The sequence below is a fragment of the Caenorhabditis remanei genome, chromosome IV, assembly GCF_010183535.1.
Source record: "Caenorhabditis remanei strain PX506 chromosome IV, whole genome shotgun sequence".
NCBI classification, from domain to species: domain Eukaryota; kingdom Metazoa; phylum Nematoda; class Chromadorea; order Rhabditida; family Rhabditidae; genus Caenorhabditis; species Caenorhabditis remanei.
In genome coordinates, this window is record NC_071331.1 from 4783356 (window position 1) to 4803564 (window position 20209).

Genomic DNA, 20209 nt, shown 5'->3' on the forward strand with positions numbered 1-20209 from the left:
GCAGACTTCTTCTCACTTTTGTTATGAAAATAAATTTGTAACAAAAGTAACAAAATCATAGACTTTTGAGAACTCGTTGGAAAAGAAATACAAAAATGAAGTTCATTGAAAAATAGTTTCTGTTTCAAATAACTGTAAAATAGTATTTCATTCATGTCCTTCTCGTTAGAAGGCAAGAAATCGGAGATCGTAATTTCCTAACATACTCTCAAAATTTACTACGCTTAATTTATTTCAGTTTCGAATTCCGGTTTTCTCCACTAAAAATTAGAATGTTTTGTTTGCAACTTTTCTCTCATCTACTCCCTGATTCTATTCAAAACAGTGAGGGAAACCTCCGCGGTCAGTCCCCCCATCTCCAAGACCTCTCTTCTCTCCCTCTGTCGGTCTGTGTGTGTAGCCATGCGCGCAAAAAATCTGGCAGCGTGCCAAGTATTTCGCAGACGTTAATTGTGGATCCAAGAAAATTCAAAAAATGTGACTAGAAGAATTAGAATGAAATTTCGAACTGATCCGTCATATACTTATCATCAAAAGCAACCGTGATGAACACTTTTGCAGTTGACCTAAAAATGGTTTATAAAGTCGATTCTTAGTGACAGAATTTTAAAAGTTCAGATGTTCTCGAAAACCGAAAACAGTAAGCATGCAATCATATCAAAATATTGTCATAAATATTTAAAAAATTCAAATCTAAAAGTTAGATTTTTCGAATTTTTGGGACTAACGTTTTCTGAAAACGAAATTTGTGAAAACATTTAACGACACTCAAAGTTTGTTTTTGACACTATTTCTTGCCTAACTACTGATTGAGAAAAAAAATTACATAAAAAAATTGAATAGCTGAAACTGAACATTTTCATTCCTGAATGAAGAATGAAAATACTGTCACTATTTTCAAATAAGATGTACATAGTTGAAAAAGAAAATTTTCTGTTCCGATTGTTTAAGACGCACTCTCTGACTCGTTCGATCACCCATGTTCACCCGAAAAAAGTTGACCATCTCCGATTTGTCAATCCTTTTGATCAAAGACACTATCAAGTGTCCTCAGTAAATTGGGGTACTTTTTGGCCAGGTCCGTCACCTGGGTACCTAGAAAAATCAAAAAATCGATATTTTTCGAAAATTTTTCCTGAAGTAGTTAGCTATGAAATCTCAACGGGAAATTAATGTAGACACTATTTTAAGCATTTTTTGTGTTTAGAACAAAATTCCAGCTCAACACCTTCATAGTGAAAATTTTCAAAATATATGAAATTTTCGGGTTTTTTTCATGAAATCGTTTTTATCTCGGCAGTGACACGACAAGACAGCGTTTTTTATTTGAAAATCTAAATCTACATGAAATTTGGTATCGGAAACATCTTGTCCCTACTCGTAACTCGGGGACCAAAGAACGGTTTTTGGGGGAAGTATGAGAAAAACTTGGATTTTAATTTTCGAGGTCCTCCGGTAAATCATTTTTGATGTTCCAAAACAAAGGTTTTTTAAGTTTTTTTATTCAATTATGTCATTTTATTTTATTCCCAACACGATTTTCGATCATACCATAAAATTTTTTTCGAAAAAATTGAATTTTTTGAATTTTTGAAATTTTTTCCTGAAATGAATCATTTGAACTGAAATATGAAGGATAACAATATAAAACTAAAAGGATATGATTGAAACATAATTTAGGTTTATGAAAAAATTAATTTCCATCATCGGGTCATCTGCAACGTACAATTTCATGATGAAATTTAGAGAAATGTTCAACTACGGTAGTTGATGCATAGGAACTTTGTACTTGCAACGTTATTTGGCAAAGGACTGTGTTGAAAATGACAGAAAACATAAGAAAACTGCAAAAATTGATTAATATAGCGAGAATTTCGAAAAAAAATTGAAAAAAAGAGACTCATACATGTTCAATGGTCTGACCTTTTTTGGAAGTCAGAAAAGGTTTTTTTTTCAATTTTTTTTCGAAATTCTCGCTATATTAATCAATTTTTGCAGTTTTCTTATGTTTTCTGTCATTTTCAACACAGTCCTTTGCCAAATAACGTTGCAAGTACAAAGTTCCTATGCATCAACTACCGTAGTTGAACATTTCTCTAAATTTCATCATGAAATTGTACGTTGCAGATGACCCGATGATGGAAATTAATTTTTTCATAAACCTAAATTATGTTTCAATCATATCCTTTTAGTTTTATATTGTTATCCTTCATATTTCAGTTCAAATGATTCATTTCAGGAAAAAATTTCAAAAATTCAAAAAATTCAATTTTTTCGAAAAAAATTTTATGGTATGATCGAAAATCGTGTTGGGAATAAAATAAAATGACATAATTGAATAAAAAAACTTAAAAAACCTTTGTTTTGGAACATCAAAAATGATTTACCGGAGGACCTCGAAAATTAAAATCCAAGTTTTTCTCATACTTCCCCCAAAAACCGTTCTTTGGTCCCCGAGTTACGAGTAGGGACAAGATGTTTCCGATACCAAATTTTATGTAGATTCCGAATATTAAATAAAAAACGCTGTCTTCTTGTGTCACTGTCGAGATAAAAACGATTTCATGAAAAAAACCCAAAAATTTCATGAATTTTCAAAATTTTCACTATGAAGGTGTTGAGCTGGAATTTTGTTTTAAACACAAAAAATGCTTAAAATAGTGTCCACATTAATTTCCCGTTGAGATTTCATAGCTAACTACTTCAGGAAAAATTTTCGAAAAATATCGATTTTTTGATTTTTCTAGGTACCCAGGTGACGGACCTGGCCAAAAAGTACCCCAATTTACTGAGGACACTTGATAGTGTCTTTGATCAAAAGGATTGACAAATCGGAGATGGTCAACTTTTTTCGGGTGAACATGGTCTGTTGATCGATGCTCGATCGACTCGGAGAGTGCGTCTTAACTTTTTGTCAGTCTTTGTGAAATTCCTCAATCCAGAAACACTGTTTTGAATAGAATCAGGGAGTGGATGAGAGAAAAGTTGCTAACAAAAAACATTCTAATTTTTAGTAACTGGGTAGCCACTTAATATTGATATACAGTCGGATGGAGAGCTTACCTAGGGGAACTGGCTGGAAGTGGAGTCTATGATTCAAATATTGCAAGTGATGGAGTCAACGTCATTGGAAAGAGAAGGTTATGTAAATGGTTTTCACTCAACACGAATTTGGTTTTTGAGATAGAATTGAGAGCAAGATGAAACAGTAGAAATATTCCAGACTTAACCTCTGAAACTGGAACAGTGAGTAGAAATTTTTATGAAAAACCTCACGAGAAGTTTTTTTCTCTGAACAGTGACATTAAAGGAGGACTGAAGTCATATTTTTTATTTCAGATTCTGATACTTCAGAAAATTCTGAACAACTTTCATTGTTGGAGCATGTGCTAAAAATCGCTCTAAATGCCCTAAATTTACGTTTTCCCGGCTCAAATTGAGCTTTCGTGGAAGAGTTTTCCCACGCGAATTTTTGCCCCCGTGTAGTCCTCTCGGACAAAATTATTTCTTTTTATTTCTCAATTTTTCGTTTTCTTGCATTTTTCAACAAAATTTCGTGTTTTTTTTTCAATTTATATCGTGAAAAAATGAAGAAGAAACACGAAATTTTTGTTGAAAAAAGCAAGAAAACTAAAAATCGAGAAATAAAAAGAAATAATTTTGTCCGAGAGGACTACACGGGCCAAAAATTCGTGTGGGAAAACTCTTCCACGAAAGCTCAATTTGAGCCGGGAAAACGTGAATTTAGGGCGTTTAGAGCGATTTTTAGCACATGCTCCAACGATGAAAGTTGTTCAGAATTTTCTGAAGTATCAGAATCTGAAATAAAAAATATGACTTCAGTCCTCCTTTAAATCGAAGCAAGACGCGTTCCAAAACTTTTCAGCTACAAAAATGTAACTGTGTTTCAAATACTCTACAAGAGACTATCAGTAATATTGTTTTTCGATAGAAAAGTTTAATTTCCAGCGAAACTGCAAAAATGAATGACTTTTTAAACAGCATGATCAATTTTTTCTAGTTCTAACTCATTTGAGCTTATTTTTCAAAACTGCATTCATTTTTGTTTTAAAGCTTTGACAAAAAAAAAATTCATTCTCCTGTGACCTGTGGGTAAATTGCACTATTATTTATTGAGAAACACCTAACTCATAATTTAACTGCAATTTCTCAATGTAGTTTTAGCTTTTATGAAACATTTATTTCAGTTTCAAGAGGTGAAATTAACAACAACAGTGCAAATAATGTAAATGTATTTGCTTTCATTAATTCAAGTTAAGAATGTAATAATTAGAATTTAGAAATGCATTTTTTCTCAGAATTGTACCGACCCGATTTGTCACAAGTCTAATTTTTTAAAATCTAATTTAAAGTGACAATTGTTTGATCCAAGTTTTTATTTTAGAAATAAGAAGGTGAAACTGTAATCTTCCCCATGAAGTACAAACGCCAGAAGGGATATTTCGACAGCAACACTGAAAAATGCTTTTACTGGAAGTCGGAGAGATTCGGAAGTGTAGTAGTTGTCTCCTGTCGGAAAAGGTTCCGTGAAACAGCATTCCAAAAATTAGTTTAATTTTTCACTGTTGCAGGCGGTGAAAAAATTCAAAGAAGACATGCATTTTTATTCTATTTGAATTCAAATTTGGTTCGGACTTTTTCTATTATGTTCCGTTTAGTTTTTCATCGATTCTGTTTCAAAAATTCAATATCTGAAACTTGTTTTCTGTTTTTACCAGTTCGAGGAGTGCAAAGTTAGAAAAGTGGTTTATATTTAATTAATTACAATTTGGAGCCAATTTTGAATGAATGAGACAGAAAAAAAAACAAGAAAAGTTTTGAGTTAATTGTACTATCAACATGAATCTTCCAGTAAAAAAGTTTACATTCTGAATCCGAAACCATCACATTTTTATTCTCGGCCTAAATCACAGTTAATAGCATTGGTCTACTGAAATACCATTTACGACTTCATTCAAATAAACCGTTACAACAGTGAAAAACCAAAAAAAAATTAAGGTGAAACAGCATTCGAAGGTTGTCCCCTTTCCCCATTTTTAATGATGTTTTCACTTAAAATATTCTGTTTCTAAACATCAGTAAATGTTTTGGTTAGGTTAATTTTCATACTGAATCTAACTTTTGGTTGTTTTAAATTTTTGTATAAAATTATAAAATGACACTGTTCGAACAAAAGATTTTCAAATTTACACTAGTTATCTCCTCATTGAGTAGGAAAATACAGTTCGATATTTATGACAATTACATAACAGAGATGATTTTAGAGTTGTAAAGCGATTTGATTTTATGTTTTTAGAATTAATAAATTTCAAGAACGCAATGATATTTATTGATCACCTTCATGAAATAACGAAAAGACCATGAATGAATGAAAGACCACGAATGAAATACTATTTTACAGCAACTTGAAACAGAAACTATTTTTTCTGTGTATTTCATTTTTCAATTTATTTTTCAACGATTTTTCCAAAGTCTATTATTGTGTTATGAATACTGCCAAAATAAGCTGAACAAATATCTTTACATGACAAAAATGAGGAAAAGTCCTGTTTCAATATAAACATTTCTGTTCTGTACTTCTACTCTGAAGTTACTACGAGATCATTTCCAAAGTAAGATCAATAAACGCTGCAAATTTTCACACAGTAATGGTTAATTGCCGGTTATTAGTAAGGATAAATCAATCAAGTTTATTTTGAATCACAAGTTTTCTGTTTCCATCTTATCAGAAATGTTTCAAGCTTTTCGGTTTGCCGATAGTAATGGCATTCTTACTTTTCTTTTTGATCTTTTAAAGTTCTTTCTTCGAGACTGCCCGAGTCTAAACACACTTTGAAAAAAAACTCCTGTTATAGCTGATCAATATGAAGTGAAGTTTTTCAAACTTCACATTTTTGTAGTTTTACTATTCGCTAACCTTTGCATAAATTTAAAAACTAATAAAAAACCGTTTCATGACTATTTTCAAACGAACCGAAATTTAAGCAATTCATTCCCAAAATCGTGTATGTATTGTTGAAAATTTGATGAGCTGATAAAAAAGGAAGATGGCACTATTGTAGTATCAATAAAGTTCAGGTAAAATTTTTACTTTTTCGGAAAGCTTTTCACATTTTTTCTGCTTCAACTTGCCAAGAAATGTTCAGACATTTGTTTTTAGTTACTAAAGTATAACTGTTCCTTTTAGGTCCGATAAATTAAATCAGATGAAAATGGCAATTTATAAAATTTTTCAGTTCAACAACGAAAGTGTTCATCACTGTTGCAAGTAGTTTTTATAGCTGTTTAACGATTTTCAGAGCGGTATCGTATTCTTATTATTCTTATAATTTTAAAATTTTAAAAACGCTACGATAGTCATTGACAGTTTCTAAATGCAAAGTTAAACAGTCAAAAAATACCACAGTGTTAACGATAAAGGAATGAATAACGTTTTGCGATACCAAAAACAGGCAATGTTAATTTTTTACTGTTTTTCAATTGAAACATACTTATAAAGTAATTGAAGGATTCAATTACAGCCTGTATTTCTGTCATCGAAACCTAGTACAACACTTTTACCTTAAAAATTAAAAATGGAAAAGTAAGAAAATGAAAACGTGTTGGAATTTCGACTCCATTTTTCTCTAGTATCAGTGTTTACAGGCTATAACTGAGTACATATTTGAAATCAGCGCTTTCTAACCCGAAAAACCCTCTATTGTATGCTGAAAAACTAAAAATTTTACGTCAAACTTCTGAAACTGTGAAAATCGGATATCACCACCCAAAAAACTCGATATGAAACTTATTACTGATACGAAACTGTATGTAACATCACTTTTAAAACCTACTTCACTGTTTCTCAATCATGAAGAATTTAAAAGTTATTTCAGGAATACAATGACATATTCAGTCCATATGAATTCAAGTTATTTTCCGCGGGAAACCCGATGTCCAGTGAAGCGCGTTTGCACACCATTTGGCAGGCTGCCAATTGGGTCGCCGCTCAGCCAAATCTCGTGTTTATAACAAAGCTCACTTTTTCTCATTTTTCTTGCTATTTTCAATTAAACTTCGTACGAAAAAAAAAATTGAATTTATTTAAAAAAAAAGAAAAATACACTTACAGCCCTCAAATACAGTGGTGGACACGATTTTTGGCAAACAAGAATGCTGCGTCTCTTATCTCTAACTCAACATTCCAATTTCAATAGAGAAAAAAGATAACAAGGTATAAGTTGACAACTACCACTTATGATTTCACAATAATTCAAATTCTCTTATCAGTTGCCAAACATTCCATTCCGGACACACCCATCCTGTTTGACTCATTCCTCATTCTAAAATTTGTTTCGTTTTTTCTTTCTTTTATTCTGTTCTTAATTTCGTTAGCAAACAAAACAAACAATTAAATTATTTTTCTGGTAACTTTGAAACTTTCAGCTCGTGGTGGTTGGTGATGGTGCATGTGGGAAGACCTCTCTTCTGATTGTCTTCAGCAAGAACCAGTTTCCAGAAGCATATGTGCCGACGGTATTTGACACGGACTCGATTGATATAGAGGTGGATGGGAAATATGTGAGTAACTTGTACAGCCGTGAAAAGAAAGCAGAGTAATGTTGAAATCGGTGGTAACTGTTATGGACATTTAGAAACAGCATTAAAAGTTTTTGTTTTCAAATTTTCCATACTTGCAACAAAAAATGTCCGTTTTAACAGCCCTATATTTTAGTAGTTTTTTGAAGAATCTGTTGTTTGAGTCCCTGAAAATCGTTAAACACCAGAGAAAAACTCAATTTTTGGTAAATTTCAGAAAAAAAAAAACCGATTTTTCAATTTTTCGCCTCAAGTTTTGCCGTTTTTGAATTTTTTACAAACTTGTCGGCCGGGCCGTCAACCCGGTGTTTGAAATTCAAAAATTACTCTGAACTAAATTTTGAACGAATATTTGAAATTTTAGATTTTTTTCCCGAAAACGTCGAACTTTTTAATATACGACAGATTTCAATCAGAAGCAAGTTGAGCGTCAAGAATTGGATTTTTTAATGTAATATTTTTTTTTAATTCCAAAATTGGTAAAAAATAGGTATCTTTTTTGAAGTCTGGCCTCCGGACCTTGCCGGGCCAGGCTGAAAATTTGGAAGTATGAAAATTTTAAACATGGCAAAGCAATTTTTTGAGCATTTCCGTTTTTTCATTTATGGTCTCCCAAAAATATTGATATTACAACATACAACTCATTTTGCAAACTTTCTAAAACAGTACATTCTCAACAGTGCGTCTAACTTTTTTCTTATCATCCCAAAATTTTGTGTTTCACAATATCAGTTTATTTTAATTAGTTTTAATTAGTAATTAGTCAGCTACATATAATTGTTTTATAACGGCAAGAATCCAAATTCCATTCTTTAGGTCCAATTAGACCTTTGGGACACTGCTGGACAAGAGGATTACGAGAGGCTCCGCCCACTTTCCTACCCGGAAACCCATATCATTCTCATCTGTTTCTCGATCGACTTCCCAGATTCCTTGGAAAATGTTATCGAAAAATGGACACCTGAGATCAAACACTTCTGCCCGAAAGTGCCGTTCTTACTGGTTGGAAATAAGAAAGATTTGAGGGACGATGAAGAGACACTGAGAGAATTAGAGAAAAAGAGACAGGTACCAGTGAAGTATGAACAAGGAGTGGAAGTTGCTCAAAGGATCGGAGCAGTTGGGTATTTTGAGTGCTCTGCGAAGCGTAACGAGGGAGTGAAGGAGGTGAGAGTTTTTTGGGGACAAGTTTTGAGGGAAATGTACTGTTTTATTTAATTGTTTAATTGATATAAGATCTGGAAATTTAGTTTGAAAACTATCAGAAACCGTGTTTACACATACTAATTTTGATACATCAACGAAACTCAAATATGCAATTTCTTGAGTTTTCGAGAATTTCGAAAATCGTGTAAATTTTTTGCAGAACACTTCACTGAACTTATCTGAGATATATGCATTTAAAATGATTTCTGGGGCAAAATGGCTTTTTCGAGACTGAAAACCTGTTTCAAACCAGATCTTTTAATTTTTTTCTGTGAAATAGAAACACTGAAGATTGTAAAAGCACATTTTCTATTAATAGAAAAAGTTTTATCACAACTGTATAATTGTCAAAAATGAAAGGGATACAATCTTTTTTTCTGAAAACTTTTTATCAGATAACGCTGTTAATGCACTTTTTGGATCTTTATTTATGCGCATTCCACAGAAAAATACAATTTTTCCCAAGAAATGACTTAAAATGCATATATCTCAGTTCAGTGGCGTGTTCTGCAAAATTGAATCAAATACGTTTGATGGTTGCAGCATTCCCTAATAAATTTGTTGCAAATATAAACAAAACATAACAGTAAATGTTTTTCCCAAAGTTACCGCTAAAGTTAATTTTTTTAAAATTTCTGACCAAACTGTGAATATTGTAGATCTTACTGCAAAATATTGAAAACGATCCAGTGAAACAGATAACTTTGTCTGGAAAAGCATACTTGCAAACCGGGCCGGTGCGTAACTGGCCTCAAACTCAATATTATAATCTGAAAAATATACCAAACTGAAGATCTCGGCGAGTTCTATGTCCGTGTCCTACTACGGGCCGGATGGCTATTCGTTGATGTGCCGCGGGCCGGGAAAAAGTGCGAAAAAGCGCGAAAATGGCCAAAAAAGCCACTCTAGCCCGGCCCGCGGCACATTAACGAATAGCCATCCGGCCCGTAGTAGGTCACGGACATAGAACTCGCCGAGATCTACATTTTGGTTTATTTTTCAGATCATAATATTGCGTTTTGAGACAGTTACGCGCTGGCCCGTGTCGGCCCGGTATGGGAAAAAATGAGCATTCTGAAACAGTTATCAGACGACATTTGAAAATCCAGATTGAATTTTTTTTCTGTTTCAAATTGCTTACATATGTAGTCATAAAGATCATTTTGATAATTGATTCTCAAAAAGTTTTCTTATTTTCAAAAATTTTCAAGAGCATCCAGAAAATCTCAAAACGGTTCTTTTTTAAACTATGTTTAACTTTACAGATCTTCGATGTAGCGGTTCAAGAGACACTCCGAAAGCAGAAAAAGCCAAAACCACAATTTTGTAGAATTTTGTGAATATTGAACTAAGCAAGTCATGAAATGAAAAATAAATATGAAAAAATTTATTTTGTTATATTATTACCAAAATTTAAACATTTTCAGATTGGAAAACTTGTTAGTGAAGCAGAAAAGTTTTCAATCTTTAGTATTCATTCAACTTTGAGGTTTCTTTGCACAAATTCAGATTTTTTCATGAAAAAGAGAGCGAGATAGAAAATCAATGCAAGACGTGATACTGGCTCCGGTTTATCAAAATTCTGCTTGAGCAGTTACAGTAATTTAGAAAAAACAACTATGGTCACAATGAGATCTATGTATTTTACTAGTTTTGAAAAATGATGAGCGTAACAGTAAACCCAAACTATATAATTGATATTTTTCCTAGTAACCTTAAAATCAATAATTTTTTTGCTGTTTCATATTGCCTATTACCAGATCATTGCATTTTTTCTCAGATTCATTTGGGGTAGTTCTTTCTTGCTCGTAAGGCTACTGGGAAGTAGGCAATGACCTAGTATTATTTGGTTCAAGTTGACAATACATTCAAAATTTTTGACTGATTCAGCGCTATCATTTATTTTTTATTTTTCCACATTTTGTAATAGGATCGACATAAGAGCAATATTCTAAGACGGGCAGGTTCTTTTAACTGTATTGTGAAACCAAAAAGTTTTTTTGAGTGGGTGGTTAATGTAATCGCTATCAATTGCGCATATTCCTAGAATCTCAGATAATTCGCAACATGATTCATCTGGAAGAAGAATATTGGAGAGTCCAATATAAATAGTTGTCAAAATGTTTCAATTATTTATGTTGGCACAAAAACACCAATCATTGTAATTGTAAAGATTGTCATTTAAATAGAGAATTGCTTTAAAAATTAATGGCAAAGTACTGAAAAAAATGTTTTTTTTAATCTTAGAGCTTTTTCTGATACCTGAAACAGGAAATTTAAAAATCGCGCATATGAATTCGGTCGGTCTAATGGAACAGAAAAAACTCATAAAATTGAAGTGTTATTTCGGAATCTGAACATTTCGATCAGGAAATCAAGAATAATTTCATTTCAATTTTTCATTAATATCAGCAAAATGAAACAAGTAAATAATTTTTCTTATATGTATATATATCAGGGCTGTGCGAAAAAAGGCTTCCGAAAAATTTTCGAAAAACTTTTTTTTCGAAATCTTGGTACCGAAAAAACCGAAAAACTTATTTTTTTCGAAAACTTCGGACCGAAAAAAATCGAAAAACTTTTTTTTTCGAAAAATTTTGACCGAAAAAACCGAAAAACTCGAAAAAAAAGTTTCCAGAAAACTGCCTGAAAAATGTGTTTTTCGGGGGCAAAAATCTTGAATTTGTGTGAAAACTGTAAGTATTTCGAAGAAAGACTGATAGAAACCTGTTTTTGAGTAGAGGATTTCAGGAAAAATCGAAAAATCACTATTTTTGTAACTTAAATTTTGAATTTTCAGGCGAAATTTCCAAAATTTTTCGAACGGTTTTTTCGAAAATTATCCGAAAATTTTTCGTCCGAAAAACTTTTTCGAAAAGTTTAGACCGAAAAATTTTTCGCCCTAAAATTTTTTCGGAAAATTTGGCCCGAAAATTTTTCGCCTCAAAATTTTTCGAAAACCACCGAAAAAACCGAAAAAATTTTTCGTCCGAAAAATTTTTCGCACAGCCCTGATATATATGCTTCACATGTGCCAATTTGACGTGCTGAAATAGAATGCTCCAAGATTTTTTGAAGTTTATTCGATTTCCATAATAATGACGTTATGAAGCTATCATTTTTCCATTTTGTTTGACACAGCAAGTTTTCACAAATAATCACCAGTATTCCAACTATTGAACTATTGAACACCAAATGATACTAACTTATCTTTGGAATATGGACATGAAGAAACAGAAAATCATGCAATTTCGATTTTTCCTTTTTTTGTTTTCGAGAAAGTGGTCATTTTGATCAAGGAACTTTACGTTGTCAGTTAAGCGCATTCAAGAAGAGGAGAGCAGTGGAAAAAAGAGACAGAAAGAAGGTCCGATTATACTGGATACATCTAGTGGTACCATCAAATTTGTAGGAAAAATATGTTCTTTTAATAGATGACTGAAACCGATAATGTATTCAAAAAAGTTTCGGTCTGAAAAAACTATAAAGATATTTTTACAACTTATTTATTTAGAATTAAAAGCGCTGAGAAAACAAATTAAAAAAAATCAAAATAACAAAAAGAATTAGAACAGCGATTCAATCGAAAATTTAAATTAAAAAAACAATTATTTCTTGCCATCTCCGCCTCTTTTTACTTGTTGTAGTCTTGCAGTCTTTCTTGGTTTCTTGACGGCCGGTGCTCCAGAAGTCCATCCCTGTCCAGCTTGACCTTCGTTTGGGTTTTTGCCCTGAAAAATTGGATTTCAATATTAGTTTTGACCTAAAAAAGAAAGAATTCACCCTTAGCTGTTTGACAGCAGCTCGTGTTGGATGCATTGATTGTCCGATGAGAGCAATCGCATCCTGATCGCCCATAGAAATTAATTTTTAATGTTTCAATTTTGCAAAATTCCGGGTCGAAAAAGTTGCGACCCGGCCCGTTTTGGAATTTTTTGGACTTTTCCCTAAAATTTTTAAAACTGCAAAAGCTCACTTCTTCATTTTCACGACGGTTCTCATTTTCTAGATTTGAAATTTCCTGGATTTCAGAGTCCCGTAGAACCGCTGGAGCTTTCGGCACTTCTGGAGATGGCCGAGCTGAGGCATCGGATGACGACGATCCTGGAGATTCCACCGATTCTGGCTGACGTGGGACGATGATTTCGATCTCCTCATCGGAATCCGTGAGAGTGACGACAGTTGAGTAAGCAGTCTGGAAGGATAACAAATCAATTCATAACCACAAGAAGGAATACTCTTACCGGATTCTCTTTCTGCGCCTTTCTCAATAATCGCTCCTTTTCAATGGGCAGTCCTCCGGGTTCGCTTGATGGTGAAGACATTTCAATTGGTCTTTGAAGCCCTGGCAGTCCGCCTCGAGAGGCAATGTTATTTCATCGCCACTCTTCATTGGTCTCATAGCTACGACCATCAGATGAAGCTCTGTTCCATAGAAATGGACGAGCTTGCAGGACGGCTGGCAGGACCGTCGGATGTATCTTCCGACGGTCTCCTGTTTCCACACTGCCATGCAGATCGGCTCGTTTCCTGCTCCCAATTTGATGTCTTTGTAGAGGTAGTGGGAGTTTTCTCCCTGCATTATCGATCTATCCTTGACTTGGGACTCCAGATAAATTTCACCCGTAATCTCTAAAATCCACTCGCCCTTTCCAATATCTTCCTTGACCATGACTCCTTGGGTCTTATCGATTTTGAATCTGGTCTTTTGCTGTTTTCGAAAATCTAAAACTCTCTCCAGATCGCCAGCTGGGCGTTCAGCGACAAGTTGGGGTTGGAGGAGTCCTTTGACAATGGGGGTGTACACGTTGACGGCATTTTTGAGAACGTTATACAAATCACTCTTCTCATTACTGTTCGGCATCTGAAATTGGGAAATGATTGAACGGAAACTTAATATCATGGAGTCAGTTTGGAGTTATAGGACGTGGCCTATATCATTGGAACGCCGAGAAAACGCTGATTCCAAATATATTCTCAATTTTTTCCCTCGAGGTCTGGTATTCGAGAAAAATAAGGTTAATTCTTAACGTACTTTAAAGGGGACTGCGGGATTCCAAAAATCGAGATTTTTGATATGAATCGACTCAGAATTTTGTGGAAAAAAGAAAAGTTTCTTGGAGCCAGGTCCGAAAATTCGTCTGAAAAGAGTTGTGAGACCTTAAAGTGTCAAAAAAGGGCCTCTCGCAGTGAAGATTTGCCTTATATTTCAAAATGTTTCATGTTCACGGCGAGAGAATTTTACTTTACGACATTTTGGCAAATCTTCACGGCGAGAGGGCCTTTTATGTCACTTTAAGGGCTCATAACTCGTTTCAGACGAATTTTCGGACCTCCAAGAGACGTTTCTCTTTTTTACAAAATTCTGAGTCGATCCATATAAAAAATCTCGATTTTTGGAATACCACAGCCCCCCTTGAAGATTTGGTTGAGTTTTCAGTGTTTTTGTTCGAAAAGTTTGTTGAAAAATTCTACTTTTGAGTCAAAGGCTGACCACGAAAAACAAACTTTGTTTCCATCTGTGTGTCAGTGTGTCCGAATGTCCAAAAACCCCAAAACAGTGTCAGAAAGTTGCAAAGATTTGAAAATTATCAACAACAAAAAAGTTGCACAAAATTTTTCGCGTGTCACAAAACTTTTCCTAATATTTAAATATAAATTAACTTACCGTGCGAACTCTTACTTTGCCGCTTTTCGTAGTGTATTGCATCATCTTGTTACCTGACATCCTTTTTCAATTAGCTCGTGGAAACACGTAAGTTCTGAAAAAAAGTTCTTGGAAAAAGGATCAATTAGAAAGAAAAAAACATAGGAGAGAAATAGACGGCAGAACATACATTCAAAAAAAAGAGAAACTAATTGTAAGATAAGAATCGGGTTGGCGGGAGAGACGGACACCCATACCTCTTTTTTCTCTAACCGTCTCTATTACATCACACACTGTCTAACCGCCCAAGGCACCACCGATCTGTCGCGGAAACAGTTTTATGTGAGGGGTGTCTTGCGCCCAGCGCGTCGAGGAGGAGGGGGGCAGTGACTTTTTCGACCACACACGAAGGTTGGCATCGTGCCAAGATGAGGGGACAAGAGAGAGCATCGTGGGTTCCGCATAGGATCAAGGTTTCAGCGGCGGCTAATCAAAAAGGGTTATAAGGATTTCGAAAAATCTCTGAATACTTGTTAAGACTGGGCCTTGTCAAAAATGTTCACATTTTCATTGAAAAAGTGAAACAATGTCAAAAAAACGCCTCTTTCTCTGCTCTGCAAAAATACATATACTGTGCTAAAGACTTAATAAGTTCTAATGGAATAATTCAAATCTTAATTGTAAATATCCTAGTTGGATCGTTTAATTAAAATTTCAAAATTATTCGTTTCTTTAAAATTTCAGCGATACAGTAGAAAAAGTTACGTTTAAATTTTAGAGCATAATTAAGAAAAAATCGACTCAGCTAATCGATTTTAGGCGAGCGGTTGGGAAGATGATGGTGTGAAGGAGCATGAGGGGTAAGGACACCGTTCATTATCTCTGTGTCTTACACTCTCCCTCTCTCTCTCAATCTGTCTTTTACCAGAGAATATGTGTGTGTGTGTACACATGTACATAAATTTTCTTAGGACGACCAATACACCTCTTGGCACTTTGCCAAGATCGTGTTGTGAGAACTAAAAAAGTTATCGGAAGTTTGATGCGTAAATGGAACTATGACTTATCACTATGAAAAAATTGTGAGTTTGTGTTAGAAAACTGGGTGAAACGGAAATGTGTTCAAATTTTAAGAGTTAAATTAATACATTTTTCGAAAACATGGTGACGTAAAAAATAAACATCGGGACCAGACTTGTCACGGGCCGGGCCGGGCCGGGCCGGGCCGGGCCGAAATCAGAAAAAAATCTCGGCCCGGCCCGCTCGGCCCGTTTTGAAACATGTTTTGAACAAATTTTGAAATTTTGAAAAATTTTTGAATTTTTTTTTGAAAAGTTGTAGTATTCGAATCAAATTGTGAAATACAACCAAAAAAAGGATGTAGGGTAATGTTAATCATTTTTAGCTGTATAGATTGTATGGAATATACTATTTATATTTATTAAAAATGAATAGTATTCAGTGCTTCAAAAAGCATCCCGTTCAAACAGAACAACGCAAAAACACAACAAAAGAGAACAAAAAACAAAAACAAAAAACGGAAAATCTATTGTGAAAGTTCGTCGACCCATTCGGGAAACTTGCTCGCCAATTGGCATCCCATGACGACGAGCTCCGCTTTGGAGTACTGCAGTCGCGTGCGGCGCTTATCCAAAAGGTGAGCAGCAGTTGAAAAGCAACTTTCACAAACGGCTTCACTTGCCACGACACTGAACAGTCTTGAAGCCACTTCATGGAGCGTAGGAAATTCGCTCTTTTTCCGACGCCAGTAAGATTCGAGAGTTTCGTTAGCAGTTGAGTCGACGTGTTCGTTTAAATATCTGCAATACAAATTTAAATGTCATTGTGATAGAAATTTCAATTACCTCTCTAGTTCATCGTTATTATGAACACTGGATGAGGGTGTGTCACGGAAGAGAGCATATAATACGTCGATGCCGTCTGTTTGTGTGGGAGCAGGAGAAATCGGCATAGGTGACGGGTCCTTTGGAAGCTGGTTCATGATAAAGTGTTTAGCTCTGGATTTCTCGGTTGCATCGAAATTTGACATTTTCTTAGTATAAGGGGATAATAAAACAGCGCCATAGTGTAAATCGGTGAACTCAGCATAATAATGCTTGATGGCCAATCGACCGGATTCTGACATAGCTTGAACATATTCTTTGTCAATCGTATCGATATCAACTCCAGAAAAATCATTATCGAGAAACTGTTTGAATCGGTTGTCTAAATGCTTATAGGCTGGTAGGACCAGATTCAACGTAATTTTCTTTTGGTTTTGAAAGACCTCGTTGTACTGCATGAGAGGGGAAAACACAAGCAAAATTGAATGAGCCAGTTTTTCGTCTTCCATACCGAGGCGCCTGACTCGTTCTCTCCCTTTAGGAGAAAATAGTTGAATATTCTTCTCAATGAAATCCATCAACTCCATAACATCTTTTAGACAGTGAACACCGTTGAGCCATCTAGTATCACACGGAAGTGTTGGAAGACGTGGAAGGGAATGACACAGTGTCGAGTTTCCTCTGACGTATCCGGCAATCTTCTTTGAAATAGTGATAACGTCTTCCAATCGAGCAAGCATATCAATCACTTCCGGCGGCAACTGCTACCTATGCATCAACATCGGTGAAATAATTTTTGAGCCAAGCAAGCTCACGCTATGCGACACACACCGTACGTCTGAAGAACATTTCTATGCTTATTGAGCGGCAAAAACGCACTCACAGCTATGAAAATAATTTCCGATATTTGATAGTCCGCCGTCTGCTGTCACATAGCAAGCTTCAATCTGTTCTTGTGTCCATCCGTACTCTTCCAGCCGGTGTTTAATCAATTTCGCCGTCTAAATTTGATCGAATTTTTTGAATTTCTGATAAAATCAACGTACATCATAACCACTTTTTCCTTCGAACGAGGGAATGAATGACAAAGGCACAACGTGGAGAGTGAAATTTTCGTCAACAAAAGATCCGTATACACTCAGATAATGGGTAACCAATTTGCCATAATCGATTATGAGATGGAGTTTGTTCCCGACATAACGTGTCAAATAATTGAAAAGTTTCGAAATCAGGCTCTGAGCCATATTCTCCGAAATTTTTTGAATAGTGTTTCGACAAGGAAGTTGATTTAAGGCCGCTTCACCGTACCCTCCACTTCTGAAATATTAATTAGTTTCAATCGCTTACATAACAAGCTGAGCTACTCACAACGAATTGCTTACGTCCAGTACTAGTTTTCGCATTGCCATGGAGCTGAGGTGATTAAAAGAACGTCCTGAGCGGACTCCATATTTAGCCAGAGAATTTGAAATTTTATTTAATTCGATTTGGCGGTATCTTTTGGTTGTATATTCTGTAAACAGCTATTTTTCTCTGAAACTTTTCGCAACCCATCAGATTACTATATTTTTGTCATTAGTTTTGCTTATTTTTACGAAAAATCTCTGAAAAAACGGATACCGTCGATTTTACGAGTTTTCACTTCCAGAACATTCGTATCCATGTTTTCCATTCCTTCATCAACCATTTTTCTTTTCTTTTTGCACCACGTTTTGGAGTGCCGCCGTAGATGACTTCCGTCTCTACCACTGAGCAGCTTCTTACAATCGAAGCACATAACACGTCCCGTATCCTGATAATCGCTCTCTCCTTCACTACGATACATGACAATACGGAAATTCTCATCACGAAATACCTCATCCTGCAATATTTTCAAAATAAAATTGAGAAAGCTGAATTGACACTTACAGTTTTCACTTTATCATCTCCCTTTTCAATATAACCTTGCAGTAACTTGGTGAGCTTGACCTCCTTTTCAGTATCCGTCATATTATTTTATGAAATTATCAATACCGGGAAGGAATATTCAACGAAACGGGGAAAACTGGGAAAAGAAATGGGAAAAATACTTGTAACCGCACGATAAACAACAGGCGCTTGCGTAATTTCGGAGTGTCGTTGTCTTCCGTAATTTCGGAGTGTCGTTGTTTTGTAAAAGCGCGCGAAATCAAATAAAATAAAAAATTGCAAAAAATACTTTCCGGGCCGACCGGGCCGGGCCGGGCCGCGAGAAATTTCGGGCCGGCCCGATTTTTGACAAGTCTGCATCGGGACTGATTGCCGGAAGTCAGAACCCTAAATGGTCAACTTTATGAGTGTGGCACGGCCTCTCAGATTGTCTCACAATATCGATTGTTTATGGAGCGTACAGATCACAAGTACAGCTTCATTTTTGAAGTTGACAACTTTTTTGTTCTGACACATCCTAAGAAGTTATTAATGGTCAAAAAAAAATTGTTGCCCTTTTTCAGTGCTAAAATGAGAAATTTTTGAGCTGTATACATAGACTGCCTGTAACTTCTTAGGATGTGTCCGTACAAAATAGTTGTCAACTACAAAAATGAAGCTCTATTTGTGATCTATACACTTCATAAACAATCGATTCTGTGAGACAATCAATGAGGCCGTCTTACACTCACAAAGTTAACCATTTTCAGCTAAAAACTGCAAGTGTCGCATTACTGTACATTGTATTGTGGTTTTTGCAGAAATTTTAACTGTAATCCAAAAAGAAACCTATTTCATAAACCTCATTAAAAATAATCAAATAGTCGTTATTTAATTTTCGAACCTTAGCTATTTCAAACTAAAAACTTTAATTCACCACAAATTCAATTTTCCATGAGACGACCAACACGTTTACTTAGCGCCCACAGAAAGTTCCTTATCAGTGATGACCTCTTTTCTGTTACAAGACATACATGTAGGTAATTGCTGGTAACAAACAATGATTAACACGGACGAGTACACAAATAAGATATAACAGAGACTTTCGCAAACCTTATTGAAATTCCGAAACCTGAAAAAAGTGTAAATTTGTAAGTTTTAAGAATTTATTGAAAAACGCATTCTCAGTCGTTTTTATGTCTGGAAAAGGAATATTTGATGAGTTTTCATCTTTTTCTCTGTTCCCAGTCTTTATGAATTATGTACTTACGGCTATTTTCCATTACTGATTTACCATTTAGCACCGAAACGCGTTGTTTTTGCCAAAAAAACTGTTTCAGATCCACATTATCTGTGAATACATATTGAACGATTTTTGCAATTCATTGGTTTCCAACTTACGAAACTTAAAATTATGTGGCAAACAAAATTTGGCTCCGCCAACATCATGACTACAAACTGGCTCGGTGTCATGGATTATCTTGACTTACAGACTACTTATTACTAAAGCGCATCTGACTTTCACATTAACACTTTGTTGTAACAGTGGAGAAAGAAAATAATTAGTTGCTATCTGACTATAATTTTCTGCTTTTTTGGTTTATTGCACTAGTATTCAAATTTAATGTCGTATACAGTACCAGCGAAAAATCTATCATATTTTGCCTTACCCAGTGGAAAATGTAGAATTTTGAGAGTCAAACAACTTTTTATGGGATTGAACAGATCAAGAGTAGAACTTCATTTTTGTAGTTGACAACTTTTTTGTACAGACGCTCCCTAGAAAGGTATGGCCATTTTAAAGGGACATCTCCAAAATCGCTCAATTTTGCACTGAAATGGGTCAATTTAGGGAGAAATTACTTTGTCGATATGTAACTTTCTAGGGAGCGTCTGTACAAAAAAGTTGTCAACTAGAAAAAGTTATATCCTTGGTCTGTTCGATTCCATAAAAAGTCATTTTGTGGGAAAGATAGCTTTATCATGACACACTCTCAAAGTGGGGCATTTTCAACAGAAAAAGGCT

At 34.9% G+C, this 20209-nt stretch overlaps 4 protein-coding genes across 4 annotated transcripts; 1 reads left to right on the forward strand and 3 right to left on the reverse strand.

Annotated features, from left to right (window-relative positions):
* Positions 1–6953: 6953 nt before the first annotated feature.
* GCK72_012443 (uncharacterized protein) lies at positions 6954–10145 on the forward strand (the record flags this gene model as incomplete). Its single annotated transcript, XM_053729119.1, has 4 exons — positions 6954–7001; positions 7447–7581; positions 8416–8766; positions 10071–10145. The coding sequence occupies 4 exons, from the start codon at positions 6954–6956 to the stop codon at positions 10143–10145; spliced, it is 609 nt and encodes a 202-aa protein (XP_053583891.1).
* A 2268-nt stretch (positions 10146–12413) lies between these two features.
* GCK72_012444 (uncharacterized protein) lies at positions 12414–13130 on the reverse strand (the record flags this gene model as incomplete). The annotated part of the gene is made up of 4 exons (XM_053729120.1): positions 12414–12536; positions 12589–12651; positions 12782–13000; positions 13050–13130. 4 exons carry the CDS (start codon positions 13128–13130, stop codon positions 12414–12416), a joined length of 486 nt encoding a protein of 161 aa, XP_053583892.1.
* Positions 13131–13181: 51 nt separating this feature from the next.
* GCK72_012445 (uncharacterized protein) lies at positions 13182–14533 on the reverse strand (the record flags this gene model as incomplete). Its single annotated transcript, XM_053729121.1, has 3 exons — positions 13182–13381; positions 13429–13669; positions 14474–14533. The coding sequence occupies 3 exons, from the start codon at positions 14531–14533 to the stop codon at positions 13182–13184; spliced, it is 501 nt and encodes a 166-aa protein (XP_053583893.1).
* A 1465-nt stretch (positions 14534–15998) lies between these two features.
* Positions 15999–18285, reverse strand: GCK72_012446 (uncharacterized protein; the record flags this gene model as incomplete). Its single annotated transcript, XM_053729122.1, has 8 exons — positions 15999–16272; positions 16318–17060; positions 17112–17134; positions 17180–17297; positions 17343–17613; positions 17665–17731; positions 17917–18157; positions 18205–18285. The coding sequence occupies 8 exons, from the start codon at positions 18283–18285 to the stop codon at positions 15999–16001; spliced, it is 1818 nt and encodes a 605-aa protein (XP_053583894.1).
* Between the last annotated feature and the right edge of the window lie 1924 nt (positions 18286–20209).